Genomic DNA, 15,373 nt, shown 5'->3' with positions numbered 1-15,373 from the left:
TTTACAGACTGAAAGCTAAAAAATGCAGCAACATGAAGTCTTTTTCTGTCTAATAAGCTGATTTAGCATTTTCTAGTAAATATATAAATAGCATTTTTATATATTTAGTGAAGAAAGAATGCACGTGCATGTCTATATAAAGTGCTTGACTTTCTGTTGCATTCTGTCTATTATTCATTATTTAGATTCTTGATTTCAAAAGCTCACATATCTGAAACACAGTGCTGGAGCTGGCAACAATTTGCAGATCCAGTACACAATTTCTGGTCTCTGAGAATAGAAATTAGTAGCATGGCAATGGCATTACCAGAGAGGATACAGCTGCAACTACACTGTGATTTAGATGCGGATTGTGGAAGGAGAAAGGATTAGATGCTGATATTTTGGTATTCCTGGAGGAATCCCAGTAGGCCTTCCCTTTAGGACTCCTTTGAGAAATAGATCATCTAGATATACTACTCTCCAATCTGATTGTGAATCTTGAAGAGACACACAAGTGGCTGTAGTAATATTGGATACCCACGTGGGGACATAATATAGTCATGTCGCAAGGGCAAGTTCAGATGCAGGCTGAATACTCACCGTCTTGTTGGGTCCATTATACTTCTCAAAAACATCTTGCACTCTGTCTTCTCCTCCATCAGTAAACATCATGATCATCTTATTGCAATTGGCTCTTGTGATATTGGACTATAAATAAGAAGCAGACATTTCAGCAAGTATAGGACACAGAACCAAGTACATTGTTTTTTTTCTGGGAGAGAGACAACCTAATATACAGTACATAGCTGTATTTGTAAGGGCACTTGATTAAAATAAATTGTTGGTGGGAAACCGGCATTTTACGTATACAGTATGGCTTCTTCAAGCCATTTTTTCTGCAACTGAACGTGGTTTTGTGTATGTTTCTTCCTAATAAAGTTTTCTTCGCATATTTTTCTTAAATACGCATATTCCCATATACACTTTCAGTTATAAACATCATTACATTTTTTTTAAAAAAACTGCAGATTTCAGTGTAGAATTTGATCTGTGCACATTGGTATAAATTTCAAACCCCATACATTTTACTTAAGACTTTGGACTAATACTTTTTCTGTGTAAAGAGAAGAATAAACACGCACAAACAGGTTGCTGAGTTCAGAAATACAGGCATACATTAATTAGAACATATATTTTTCCTATATAGGACTCTATTCAATTGAGGTGTATTTTTCAGACTTCTGGATAAGCCAGTGAAAGGAAATGTATGGTTGCAATCTTAGGGGAAGCAGTAAAAGGATATATATTTATTTATATGTGTACTTATGTGTCCCAAGGAGGTCAACTTCCTTATAGAGGTCAACAACAGGATATTTGTAATGGGAAAGAGCAGAAGACAACAGATGTCAAGGCTATCAGTTCCTATCCTGGTTGCTGTCCTCTTAAGACACTGGCAGAGAGACATCTGTTTTCTTTAACTATTCTCCAGGGATGAAGGTGGCACAGATGAGCAAGGGAGAAGGAGTTGCTGTCGGGACAGAAATTATGTTGTGGCTATTACCGCTCAGCATTTAATAGAGCTATTCATCTTTATTTTGTCCAATGTCATTATAGCCCTTCTGATCCAAGTCTTCTCAGATGGCTCCTGCTAACTTTATAATGAAATGGAAGAGGCAACTGTTTCCAATGAAATTTCAGTACCAGCTGCTGGAGTTTTCGTTCATCTAGGGGAAAGTACTCAGCACTGAAACTTTTATCCTTGGTTTCAGCCCCTCGCATGATCAGGAAAAAGAATAATGAAGGAGATACAGTTCAGACATGGCTAATGAACTTATTGGTGGCATGATCGAAACACTAGTGTTTAAGCAGTGCCTGCTTGCATTGTTGCTTGTGGTACAGGTAATTCTCAATTTACAATTATAATTGAGTTCAGAATTACAGTCATGTCATGGTAGTCATTAAACAGGTTAACATGTGACCACACGACTTAGATGAGGGAATAGAAGGGGAACTTACCAAATTTGCAGATGATACTAAGCTGGCAGGAATAGCTAACACCCAAGAAGATAGGCTCAAGATCCAGATGGATCTTGACAGACTAGAACACTGGGCCATATCTAACAAAATGAAATTCAATGTAAAGAAAAGTAAAGTTCTACACTTAGGCAAGAAAAACCAAAATTACACATATAGACTGGGTGAAACCAGGCTCAATAGCAGTAACTGTGAGAGGGATCTTGGAGCCAACAGTATGCAGCAGCAGCCCAAAAAGCTAATGCAACCCTAAGTTACATTAACAGAGGGATACAATCGAGATCAAGTACTAATGCCACTCTATAAAGCCTTAGTAAGACCAAACCTAGAGTACTGCATCTAGTTTTTATAAAATTATAAAAAAGATGTTGAGACTCTAAAAAAGTACAGAGAAGAGCAACCAGGATGATTAGGGGACTGGAGGCTAAAACATACAATGAACGGTTGCAGGAACTGGGCTTGGCTAGTCTAATAAAGAGAAGGACCAGGGGAGACATGATAGTGGTCTTCCAATATTTGAGGGGCTGCCACAGGGAGGAGGGGGTCAAGCTATTTTCTAAAGCACCTGTAGGCCAGACAAGGAATAATGGATGGAAACTAAACAAGAAGAGATATAACCTGGAAATAAGGAAAAACTTTCTAACAGTGAGAACAACCAACCAATGGAACAGCTTGCCCTCAGAAATTGTGGGAGCGCCATCACTTGAGACCTTCAAGAAGAGACTGGACTGCCATTTGTCAGAAATGGTGCAGGATCTCCCACTTGGGTGGGGGGTTGGACGAGGTGACCCACAAGGTCCCTTCCAACTCTGATTATCTGTTATCTGTCACACCAGTTTTTATGACCTTTTCTAGAGCAGTTGTTAAGTGAATGTGATGGTTGTGAAACAAATCTGTTATACCAAATGACCATTTTTTGCCAGAAACGAGAAGTAAACTGTGGAAATTGCCCCCACCCCAAAAAATGACTGAAAATTGTGGTCACATGACTATGGAATGCTGCAAGTACCTATAAATACGAGCAAGTTGCCAAGCACCCAAAAATGACCGTGGGCCATCAGAATTCCAGAACTGGGTCATTAGTACCACTTTTTGGGGGTGGGATGGGGAGGTTCTTAACTTCAATGTTTGTTAATTGAGGGCTACTTGTATTATGGTCAGAATAACCCCTCTTAATCAAGAAACAGGTTTACTGACTCTGTGTCAGTCATTATCTTGTTCCAACCTGCCTCACAGAGTTTCTAGGTGTAAAAAACCCCCTCCCTAATATGGTTGATAGCAGGGGTGGGATGCTACTGGTTCTGCCCAGTTTTATAGAACCGGTAGCTCTGAAGAGCAGCAGACACCAAACTGGTTCTGTGTTTGCGGCAGTTTGGCCCACCCACCGGGGCTCTTATCTGTCCTTTATTTCCTGCTTTTTCAACCTCAGCTACTTTGTGCAGCACAGCTGAGGTTGAAAAAGCAGGAAAAAAGAGGCTTTTCAAATGCTGCACACCTGCATGCAGCGCTTTTCAGCTGTCTGGGAGGCACAGCTTAAGGTTTTTTACACATGCGCATAGCGTAAAACGTAGTCACCGAACTGGTAGTAACACCGGTTGAATTCCACCCCTGGTTGATAGGTATGAAAAAGAACCTTGTATTTTATCTTCAGTACTTTGGGAGAGAGAGATGATCTATATATGGGACAAGCAGAGAAGTACAAATATATAAAGTGCTCACAATGTACTGTGCTTACAAATGGCAATTTTTTTTATTGTGTGCAGGATATTTAAAATACAATAAGCTGTCTCTGTTCTGAAAAGATTGCTATAATGGAACTTGCAGCTAAAAGGGGAAATCAGTGTGGCTTTAAATGACAGGTTCCACAATCCTTCACAGTCCTTTAATATTTTTTTTTTTATCAAAGACTGCTGTACTGTTTATCTGTATGCTAAGGTAACAGAACAGAATATAGCGAAGGGAGACAATGTTTGTGGAATGTTGTGCTAGGCTGGGTTCTCATGGTAATGAAAGCTGCAGTAAATCTCAAGAGCAAAGCTGCAATTGGCAAACTAGAAGGTTGCATCTACCTAGGGAAACAAAACAAGGGCAGTGAATTGTGGCTGCCATCAAATACAGTATTTGACTGTGTGGAGAGAAGGGGCCACACTGACTGCTATAACTTGCTGCAGTTCCCCAGGCTGAAGGAAGAAATCATAAAACACAATGGATTTCTTTCTTTCCTTGTGGCCTCTGAGTATTATTCCATTTCTATTCTCTTGTTCCAAAGCTGCATGCATGGTTTCTTTCCTCATTTTATTACAGCAACAAACCAAGTCCACCAGTGAATCATTTTGGCTAGGTAAGAGTTCAATTTTCTCAGATTGCTGTCCAATATATATTTATTTAGTGCCTTGTCAAGGAAAACTGAACCAACAGAGAAGCTTCTTAGGATAATCACTTCTACGTTTTAACACAGTAATGATATTATGAGAATCTGAGACATAAACATGAAATTCCAGGAATCCTTCTGCTGCTTAGACTTGTCAAGGTTAAGCTAAAATTACAAATATAGAGATTTTTTTTATTGTTTTCCCCCTTGATAGCAGTTGCTGGAGATAGATTGGGAGGATCCTGCACTTTGGTGCTTTCAGCAAATAGGACATTAAAAATTCTTCATATGCCTTTCTATCAAATTTGACCCTTACTTCTCCAGCTCCATATTTTCTTGTCTCCATCTTATTTGAAATCTGGTATTTGAATGCTTAGCCTTCCACCCTCCCAAGTTTAAAACCTGGACTTACATTTTGCAGTTGCTCAAAGGCATATTCAAAGCCAGCTTTATAATCTGTGGTTCCTTGGGCCTCCATTCCTTCTACGTCCTCTTTGAAGACCTTCTTGTTGCGGATATTAGCTTGGACCAAATGTTTGAAGCAGGACACAGGTTGTGCCTTTTGGTTAAACTGAAAGACAGAAAATTATAATCCATTAGACTAGTTAAGGACACTATGCAAAAGCTGGGAATCTGATCAGCTCCCACCACTGGGTTTAGTGAATAACAGAGCCATAAATGTTTTGAGTAATACCGAGCCATGATAACATACTCAAGTCGGCTGAGACAATCAATTGGGGAGTCAAGGAAGGTCAGAAAAAAATTACTACTACTTTCAGAGACCCACTTTCCTTTAAAATATGATTATATCCTAGTTCAAAATATTGGAACCCTTCCAATAGTTTCTACAGCTGTGCTGATCAAGATTCAACTATAAAGGATGTGCTTACGTGAGAGCAAGAGAAGCAGCAGCAAAGAGGCAGCTTGTTTCCTCACTACACTTGGAAATGATGATCAATTGCTTTATATTGGTCTCAACTGGTAGTGAGTGTATCTTTGAAATAGATCAAACAGCAGTCAAGATCTATTGCATTTTTTTTTTTGCATGAGTGGGCACACAAATGCTAAGATTTCAACTGGCTGTAATCAAGGGATCATGGGAATTGTAGTTATTTTTTAATGGGAAGGAACAAAACTACCTCAAACTGATATTTCCAATTACTACTACAGCCTGCAAATTCACAGGGTTCTCTAGGAGAAAGTATGCCAATTACAATGCACAACAGGGGCACAGCAGATATGCCCACTGGGGAAGATATTTTATGGTCCTCCCATCCTCTTGTGAAAGGAAGAATTGCAGACTGTAACTCCAATCACATAAGGAAAGACAATTTGGATAAGGTTGTGTTAAAGAAGTGCAGAAAGGACTGACTGAAATAAAAATGGCTTCTCCTCCCCTCTTCCCAGGGGTTACAGCCCTCTTACTGATGGCACCACATTCTGTATTCAGGTTTCTGTAGGAATAGATTGACATTAAGGAATAGACTGACATTAAGGAATAACAAAAATCTTCCTTCCTGTTAAGAGCGATTGAGAATTGAATGAACTTGTGGACAGCATAACTGGGATTGGCCAAACACGTTTTTTTTTTTTTTTGCAGGACATTTTAATGCCTTATCACAAGGTCACAGGCTCAGTGAAGTGGGTACTCTATGATAAATGATTATTGGGAGAGAGCAGGTTTCTCTTGGATAGAGTTTGGCCAGCAGGTGAACTGGAAAAAAACCCACTCATTTTTGCTTATGGCTTAGTTTGCTGGAAATACAGAACATTAATTTAGAAGGCAGCGATCCAGCAAAAGTAACAAGGCTAGACTTGTTAATTAGGCCAGCCATGTTTCAGCTAGTCAACAGGCGCATGATAGGGTTACAGAGAATGATGGAATTCTTACTTTCTTCCATGGTGTGCCTTGATTTTGACTTATAAAAAGAACAACTTTACTTTATTGAAGGGGAGAAGAACAAGTTTAATTTGAGTCAAATTAAACATTAATTTGTAGTACAAAACTGAAAAGTACTTAGAAGGCAATTCCTCAAGCTTTCTCTCAGTCTTTTACTCTCAGGATCAGGCTTTGGAGTAAAAACAGTACACGTGCTATTTGTTCCTGATGTGGTGATAGGATTATGACAGTTGGGGATTCATCCTGTCTGAAAATCTATCTTGGAAAATTCTAGTTTTTCAGAGGGGATGCAGCTGAACAGCAGTAGAGACACCAATATTAAGAAGACCTTCAGGGGACACCCATTAACAACTAAGAGCATTTCAGAAATGATGCCTCTTCTGGCACTGCCAGGAAAAAGACATTCTCTTATGTGTAAGTTTGCCAGCTGTTGAAAAAAAAAGGCAGGACAATAATAAACTGGTAACTCATGGCAGATGGAAAATTTGGCAGGCTAATTACAGTTCAGACTTGCCTCTTGGACGGTCTTACAGGAGTTCTTTATTGGCCAAGTGTGATTGGACACCCAAGGAATTTGTCTCTGGTGCATAAGCTCTCAGTGTATATACAAATAAGTGATAAATCATGATCATAGTCATTCTAAAAATACATTCATCATAAATCATAAGATACAACACTTGGCAATAGTCATAGGATACTAAATAAACATTAGTTATATTAGTTCAACAGAATATTAGTTCAGCAGAAATCTGGATCTGGATGAACTAATTTTAAAATCATGGCACCACTGACAATTTTCAACCTAGTGCCTTCCAGTTAGGTGGGGATGTCATACGCTCTTCTCAAGCCAAGGTCTATTCATTTCTTGATGAAGTGTCAGGGTTCAAGATTATGTAGCTATTTTTATTCCATATTACTGTTTTATAACTCAAGGTGGCAAATACTTAGTATGCTCTTTCTCTCTCCTGTTTTCTCCACAACACAACTGTGTAAAACGAGTTTTGCTAAGAGGGACCAACTAAGCCAAAGTCACCCAGCCAGTTTTCATCCCTGAAGCAGAACTATAACTCACAGTTTCCTGGCCTCTAGTCTGGTGCTGTAACTAGGCACCGTTTAATAATTTAAAATTAAAATAAATTAAAAATCTTAGTCTGTCCTCTGAACTTAATAAATATATAAATTATTGCAATTGGAACTGAAACTGAAATGTAGAAACATATTGAATAAGTTCACCTCATCCTAAAAGTCGATCGATCAGAAAATATTATATAGGGGATTTTAGGAACTCTGATGTCATCTACTAGTATATATTTGGGATTTCTAGTCAACATAGTTATAGTCCAGAAGTCTGTATGTTCGACTTCTCAGTTACCCATTTGATTTATAGGCAATGCATAATGCTGTCAATAACTATGTTACCTGCTATCAAGAAGGTACAGATTATACTCCTAAATTGTTTAGAGGTTTTACTTTTGTAACAAAGAGTGTTGTTATGGAAACTATTTAAAGAGAAGTAAACTTGATTTAAAGCAATCCTTCAGGCCCAGTAGATATAAATAGCAAAGTTCCACTGATATTTTAGTGGGTTTTTTTTTTTTTTTTGGGGGACATGAAAGATTGTTCCTACAGTGCCAAAAACACACTGCCAGCTTCACTTCACTTCACATGTATACATACTGTACATACTGTATGTAGGATCTGTCCCTTTAAGGCTTGAGAGGCAGAAAAATGCTAAAGGGCAGAACAATAAACAGAGAAACATTAGTGTCAGTGCATGTATATGATGCATGTTATAGAAATCATGCCCATCAGGACAAAGAAGAAGCCATTTTCAATGACCAAGTATTTCTATGTGGGGAAAAGAAAGGGAAGGGGGGAAAGAGAGTGAAAAATTTAAGATCTGAAAAAACAACCCCCCAAAAGAATAGTTTGAAAAGTAATTATAACATTAGGAAGAAATAGAAGAGCGAATCAGAATTAGAGAGAAAAGGGATCAAAAAGGGAAGGGAGAAGAAGAGGGAGAAGCGGGAAAGGAAAAGAAATTATAAAGGACAGAATCAGGACATAGAGAAACAGGGAAAATGTACAAGACACAGAGATAATGGGTGAAAACTTAATTGAAAGGAGGATTCCGCAAGGGTACATAAGATAGTATTGTTATATTAGAAATAGAAATGAACTTTGAAAATATGAAACAAGTGTGATTAAAATGATAAAATACTCATTGTAATATAATGGAATGTTTAATAAATAAATGAAATAAAGAGAATGAGAGAATGAAATTAGGAAAGGAGGGGAACATTTTAATTATTATAAATGTGTTATAAAAATTTAAGTGAAGAGGAATATGAAAGAAACATGAAAAAACCATGGAAATATTATAAGTGTTCCTAGAAGTATGATATCCTATTGAAAAGGAATGTTAAAGATGTCAAAGATTATAACTAACATTAATGATAGAGTTGAATTGGGATAGAATAAGTATTTTATTTATTATTGTTTTATATATATATATATATTCTCTTTAAGAACTTAGTGTGTATTTTAAGAATGTACCAAGCAGAATTCGACTGGAAGTTATGTGTTATATTGAATGTTATAATTGTAAAGGCATAAATTGAAGTTTAAATAAGAGTTGAATGGATAAAAATTAAAAGATACAAAGGTGTCGTACTTCAATTAGTAACTACAGGGGAAAATTTTGTTTAATGAGAAAAGAAAATATGAAATTGAAGCAGGACAGACAAAAGTAGAAATATGATGACTAGAAAGGTATTGAAACTTAGAAAAAGATATATATATATATATATTGAATTTAGAAAGGAACAAGATAATTAAAAGTAAGATTGAGAAAACTAAGGGAAGGGAAAATTATTGAGAAAATGTTAAAATAGCAATAAGATATGGAATAGAACATAAAGATGAAATTGAATTTGTGTCTGTATGGAGAAGTGATAATCCAGGACCATACTATTCTCAAAAAAAAGAAATTTTACTTGTATTATGTTTTGTGAAAACCCAAATAAATTTTTTATTAAAAAAAAAAAAGAAATCATGCCCATATATTCAACAGGCATGAGCCTACAGACCCATTCTTAAGAAAGTGGGATTTTTAGCACTGAAGATGTGCTGATCACTGGGACCAGTTTAGCATAAGGAAGGTCAAGTACTTGTCAGCCAGCAAGGGCAAAGGGCACCAAGTCATTCATTTCCTTGTACTGTTCTACAAGCAACATTTGTTTTCTCCATCTCTCAGTCACTTCCCATCCTTTCTACTGAGAGCATTGCTTGAAGCTTGACGGTACCATTCCTTCCTATCTTCAGAAGAAAGCTGGTATAAGAGTGACCAATGGTTCTCAGGCTAGCGACATTATGCTAACACATTCCAGCTGTGACCTTGGAAAGAACAGCCAAAGGTCCATTAACTTGGAAAGAATGGGGAGTGGGGGGAGCCTAGAATTTAAATTCTGGAGCAAACATCTATGTATACATACATACAGTACATACTCTGTGATAGTAAGATAACATAGCAGATTGTTCTGCTGTGGTGGCTTAATTTTTCTCTGCACTGAAGTACCAGAACTTGATAAATCATGTCTGAAAGTTTACTGACAATGAAGCCTATTCTTGAATAAGGGATGGAGAGCCTACGGTTCTGCCAGCCCTTACTGAAATAGATAAGGAGGGATGGGAAGCAAGGCACTTCCCCCTCCAAAAAAAAAATGCCCTCTCTCAAACAACTATAGGGCACTTCGAAGAGAGGCGAGCTTTATTCTTCCCTGAGCTGAATTTTTTTTTAAAAAAGGGAAGGCTTTTCAGTTTGAATGGCTGAACCCTCTTCCTCTCCCGTAAAGCCCCATGTGCTTGCTAGAGAGCTGAATGGCATTCACAGAAATATTTAAGTAGTTTTAGGTTCTTCCTTACTTCCTCCATGCCATATCAGAGATGGGGAAAACACCTCTCCTGTTCCAGAAGCTTTGTACTTACCAGAGGATTAGGGAATAACAGATAAAAAGGACTCTCTATTTTAGATTAGGGACAGGGATGTAACAGGTAGAAAGAGGCTGTTGAACAAGTGGCTATGATCCTTGGATGTCCCTTTCCATGGATCTATCCAGCTGGAGGCAGTAACTTGGGAAGAGCCTTCTAAAAGGAGCTCAGCTTTGCTGCGGCCTCCAATTCCATTCGTGATCCTTTAAACCACAACGTGTTCCTACCTGTAAATTAAGCTTAATCCAACCAAAGTTTAGGAAAGAGCCCGGCTTCTTTCATGAACATCATCTTCTCAGTCAAAGCTTTCCTTTTCCTCATCCTTGTCACACCTGCTGGCTTTACTCCCCACGCCCTCCACAACTCCCACCACAAAGAACCACCTTGTGCAAACAGAACGGCTTGTCAAAGCTGGCACCGAGGAAATGGCAAAAGGAGGATGCAATTTATTGCTTGCAGGTGTGTTTTGTCATTTGCAATCGATCAAAGGCAAAGAACAGTCAGGAGTGTGGGAAAAGGAAAGGTGACAGAAATGGTAAATTGGGCTGCAGGAGCTGCAAGAGGCAGAAGCCAAGGCCTCTGACGGGCATCTCCCTCTCCCCTCCCCTGTTATACAAGGAAACAAATCAGGCAAATAGAGCATGGGTTCTTTTTGTAGGGCTGATGTGGCATTTTGGTTTTGAGATGCTTTCAGCAACTTGTTTCTAGAGAAGCTATTGTTTAACTCAGGGGTGGGATTCAAATCTTTTAACAACCAGTTCTGTGGGTGTGGCTTAGTTGGTGGGCATGGCTTGGTGGTCGTGTGACTGGGTGGACATGGCTTGGTCATGTTATTGGCTGGGCGTGGCCAACTCAATATCACTCACATCGAGGCACGCATCTCCTCGTCTGGCCTCTCATGACTGTGAGGATGCTGCAACAGTCATAAGTGTGAAAAGTCATAAGTCACTTTTTTCAGTGCCATTGTAACTTTGAATGGTCACTCCCCACAAGCAAAGTACCAGCAAAGGAAGGAAAAAAAACTCCAGAGAACTTCCTGAGACAGAAAGTCTAGTCCTGCCAAGAATGTAATAAGGGTTAATGGAGAGGCAGTTTCTGTCAGCAACACCGGAATGTTTCCTTCCTGCCTTTCTTACAGGATTAGGCCAGTAATTTCTTCTAACAACCGGTTCTCCAAACTGCTTAGAATGTTAACAACCGGTTCTAGAGAATAGGTGCGAACTGATAGAATCCCACCCCTGGTTTAACGCCTAGAGCAGTGTGTGCGCGGAGTAGTGCCAGAAACCGGAAGTGCCAGAAACTGGAAGAGCAACCGGAAGAGCATATGCATGCTGCAGAGCTGCTCTTCCGGTTTCCAGCATGCATGCACACACCAAGATCAGTTGGCCTGGAAGAGCAACAGGTGACAGCTGGTTTGCCAGGAGAGATGGCTCTGCGTGCCACTTCCGGCACGCGTGGCATAGGTTTCCCATCATGGTCCTAGAGGTTGCTAAGTGCAAGAGCAGGCAATAAAAACACCACATCAAATCCAGGATAACAGCTTTGATCATTAATTTCTTTTGCTGCTAGAGAAATACTTATCTTGCTCCTGAGTGGTTCGTTCTTTCACCTTTACTTTCCTGTCCCCTGGACTGTCACACCTGCCACTGATATAGTTGAATTTATATGAACCAAATAGAAAGACTTCAGTATGAATTATGAACCATCATCTTCTCCAAAAGGTAGTCTTTGACTTACAATAGTTCACTCCGTGACCATTTGAAGTTACAACTGCACTGAAAAAGGTGACTTATGACCATTTTTCCACACTTGTGACAGTTGCAGCATCCCCATGGTCATGTGATTTACATTTGGGTGCTTGGCAACTGATTCACATTTATGACGGTTGTTGTGTCCCAGAGTCATGTGTTCAACTTTTGCGACCTTCTGACAAGTAAAGTCAATGGGGAAATCAGATTCACTTAACAATTGTGTTACTGATTTAACAACTGCAGTGATTTACTTAACAAATGGGGCAAGAAAAGTTGTAAAATGGGACAAACAACATATGTTTCACTCAGCAACATAAATTTTGGGCTCAGTTGTGGTTGTAACTCATGGACTACCTGCATAACTAATAGGACTGAAAATTAATTGACAAAAGCAATAATCTACAGTGGCAATGGATTCTCAAATATTTACAGTATTTGTAGTGCAATTGTTATTCCAGTGTATATCACTATATATTTATTACTATTGCAGTATTTGACATTCTGTCAGTTAAATGTTCTAGTTGAGGATGGCCTAGGTTGTAGGAAAAATGTGCTGGAGAAACCAGAGACGTGCAAAATCTAACCAAAAAACCTGTCTAACGGTCTGGATTGTGAAAATTGTCAGTCTATTTAAATTCAGGTAAGTGAAGCTTTCCAACATCCTTAGAGAGCAAAGATTTCTTGCAAGCTTTCTTTTCTCTATCTTTAAGCATGTACGAATTGCTACAATACACCTGATAGTTCCTTATGATGAAGCTTGTGAACCTGTAGACTATAGGCATACCTATTTGTCCTATGTCAGAATAGAGGGATGCTGCTGTGAATTCTAAATATCTACACAGTTATAACATATTGGTTACCAATAAGTTGTAGTTCAGTTTAGTGTCATCCAATCTATTCTCTTTCCTAAATGTGAGTATGTATCTTTATGTAAGAAAAAATGTGTTTTTTATAGTTATATGCATGTATCTATATTTATAATGTAACTAAGAGAATCTATACATAAATTATATTTAATAATAATTATTATAAATTATCCATCAATTATTGCTATGAATGATACTACAATGAAGAAAATAGTAGATTCTGAATCTTACTTCCTTACTTTGTGTGCACAGCTCAAATAGTCACATACTCTCTTGGTCTGCATTCTCTTTTTTAAAAATTTGGACTGAGGCATTGCTCAGCATTGCATTACCGAAGATATACAAGTATTACCAAAGATATAAAAGCAAATATAGCCAACTTATTGGTTCATAACAAACCTAGTGTTAAAGACGCTATGGGCTATTACAGATTCCACAATGCACATTAGCATTTATTAAATCTTTAATTAGACTTCCCAATCTAGTGGGTGCCATGTTGGTAGAAAGCCGCCTCTGTCATTGCTCCTTAATTTCCTACTGCAGGCTGGCTACTCACAGAAGCAACATTAACGTAGTCATCATCTGAGAGGGTGTCCAACATATCATAGACGGAGGTCTTCATCAGCTTCAGTGTCAGGCCACTGACGCTGCCACTCCTGTAACAGAAGATAAGATAGAGCTCATTATGCACCTCTTTCATTAAGAGCTTTTCCTCACTTCCAGAAGCATGACACAGCAACATATTTCTTCTGCTGTGACCTCATGAGGCAGCCTTCATCTTGCTACTAACCCACATCTGAGATAGCTTAAGATTGCTTTTAGCTGTTCTAACTTCAAAATGCTTTTCCTCATCAGCAGGCAACAAACAGTAGGAGCTTAATCAGGAGTACCTTCTGATGTACTTCAATGCCTATTCTGTCAATCACACTATCAAGCCACTATGTGTTGGGACCACCCTCCCAGCACTATATATAGTCCAGTTCAATTTGGTGTGGGCATATTCCTCCCCTCAGGTTTCAGACTCTGTTTCACCAGTATCCTTGCTAGTTCCTTTCAAACAGAAACATTCTTCTGTCTATACCCAATAGTTTTAGCAACAGCAGTGGATTATGCTTCATTATACTTAAACCCATCCCAGATTCAAAGCTTTTTTAAAAAAAAAAAAAAAACTTCACCTGTACGCTGTAGTTTAAAAACTAGTTGATTCAGCAGCACATGCCACTAAATATACTTGGGACCTCTGAGTAAATAAGCATAGGATCAAATGTTAAGATTCTTCCACCTTTGTCCTAGGCAGTGCACTTCTGTCATACCTGTGAGAATTAATCTTTTGTTGGAAGAGGTAGAAGGTAAAAGGGGAGATTCCTGGGATCAGCAAATCAATATGGATAGACTTGTGGCTTTAAAAGCTTTCCAACCCTATTGCTGTTTACTTAGGAACAAGTTATGCCAAATTAAATAGGATTGATTTTCCAGCAAAATGGGTTTTAGCATATGTGCTGATTGCATCTAACCTTCCTTTCATACATATCTGTGCCTTCAAAATCTTGAAGCAATATATCCCAGCTCAGCTGCATAGGACTGCAGCCCACTGCTCACTAAATTCCCCAAAGGAATTTAGAGCTGACCTTGAAAGAGCCATTAAGGAGGGACTTAGACAAGGGATTATGTAGTCCAAAGACTGAAGCAAGAACAAAGAAGAAATTTAAAGTAACCCTGCCTTGTTTTTGTGTAGTGTAAGATGATATGAGAGACAAAAACTTCGCCAAACCCAGATTCCTCCCAAATTCCCAATGCTCTTTGAATACACCTGAGCAGTACAAATAGAGTACAGATTGGTAAGGGAAATAGCAAATTTTAGGCTGCTATAGCCTTGATGAAAGAATGGTCCACTCCTATCTGCTCACAAAGTGAAGAGCTTTGGGACAGGTATATATTGACTGTGAGGGAGGGAAGAGTCACCCTCTGTCAGTCAGATCAGCCAAATCCACTCTGGTGACTAATATGAGGAGAGCTGTTGCAGTCGGATTGCCCTCCTATCCGAAGCACCAAGTACTTCCTTTCCATGATGATGTTATGCTGTGGAGACAGTCCTTCCTGCGCACTGGGCCTCCAAATTCATTTCAAGAATTTCAGCATTTTACTGGGGCTCAAACAATGAGATATAGTCTGAAAACCCGACAAGTGGAGAATTGTAGGGAAAAATACACTCACACATCCACAATGATCACCATGTCTTTTGGAGATGAGGCCCCTTGAATGTACCTGCAATAAGCAAAGAGAGAGATAAAATGAGAACTTGCATTCAATTGACTGTGATCTTAGAGAAAGGCTGAAGGTGAACTACAGGGCCTGCCTTATACTAGTTAGCAGGCTGAGGGAGTGCCTTTAAGGGGGAAGTACTGGGGTGAGATCATTCATCCCTTTCATAATTAAGAGAATAAGGACATTTTCATGTTCTTTTCAAGTTTCCACGGTA

The 15,373-nt window shown here is 38.8% G+C and overlaps 1 protein-coding gene across 2 annotated transcripts in view; it reads right to left on the bottom strand.

Annotated features, from left to right (window-relative positions):
* Window positions 1-15,373, bottom strand: part of CACNA2D2 (calcium voltage-gated channel auxiliary subunit alpha2delta 2) — a 636,728-nt gene that overhangs the window by 85,851 nt on the left and 535,504 nt on the right. For both annotated transcript variants that reach the window (XM_087924067.1, XM_026725351.2), the window contains exons 9-12: window positions 15,109-15,159; window positions 13,451-13,550; window positions 4,800-4,958; window positions 583-690 (exon numbers count right to left, since the gene is read on the bottom strand). In XM_087924067.1, the coding sequence (XP_087780193.1) occupies window positions 583-690; window positions 4,800-4,958; window positions 13,451-13,550; window positions 15,109-15,159 (418 nt within the window). The remainder of the gene's footprint in view (window positions 1-582; window positions 691-4,799; window positions 4,959-13,450; window positions 13,551-15,108; window positions 15,160-15,373) is intronic.

The sequence above is a fragment of the Pseudonaja textilis genome, chromosome 2 (genome assembly GCF_049901715.1).
Source record: "Pseudonaja textilis isolate UNSWEBS1 chromosome 2, rPseTex1.2, whole genome shotgun sequence".
Taxonomy (NCBI): Eukaryota; Metazoa; Chordata; class Lepidosauria; order Squamata; family Elapidae; genus Pseudonaja; species Pseudonaja textilis.
Note: the sequence above shows the minus strand (reverse complement) of the source record. Positions and strands in the feature narration are given on the sequence as shown.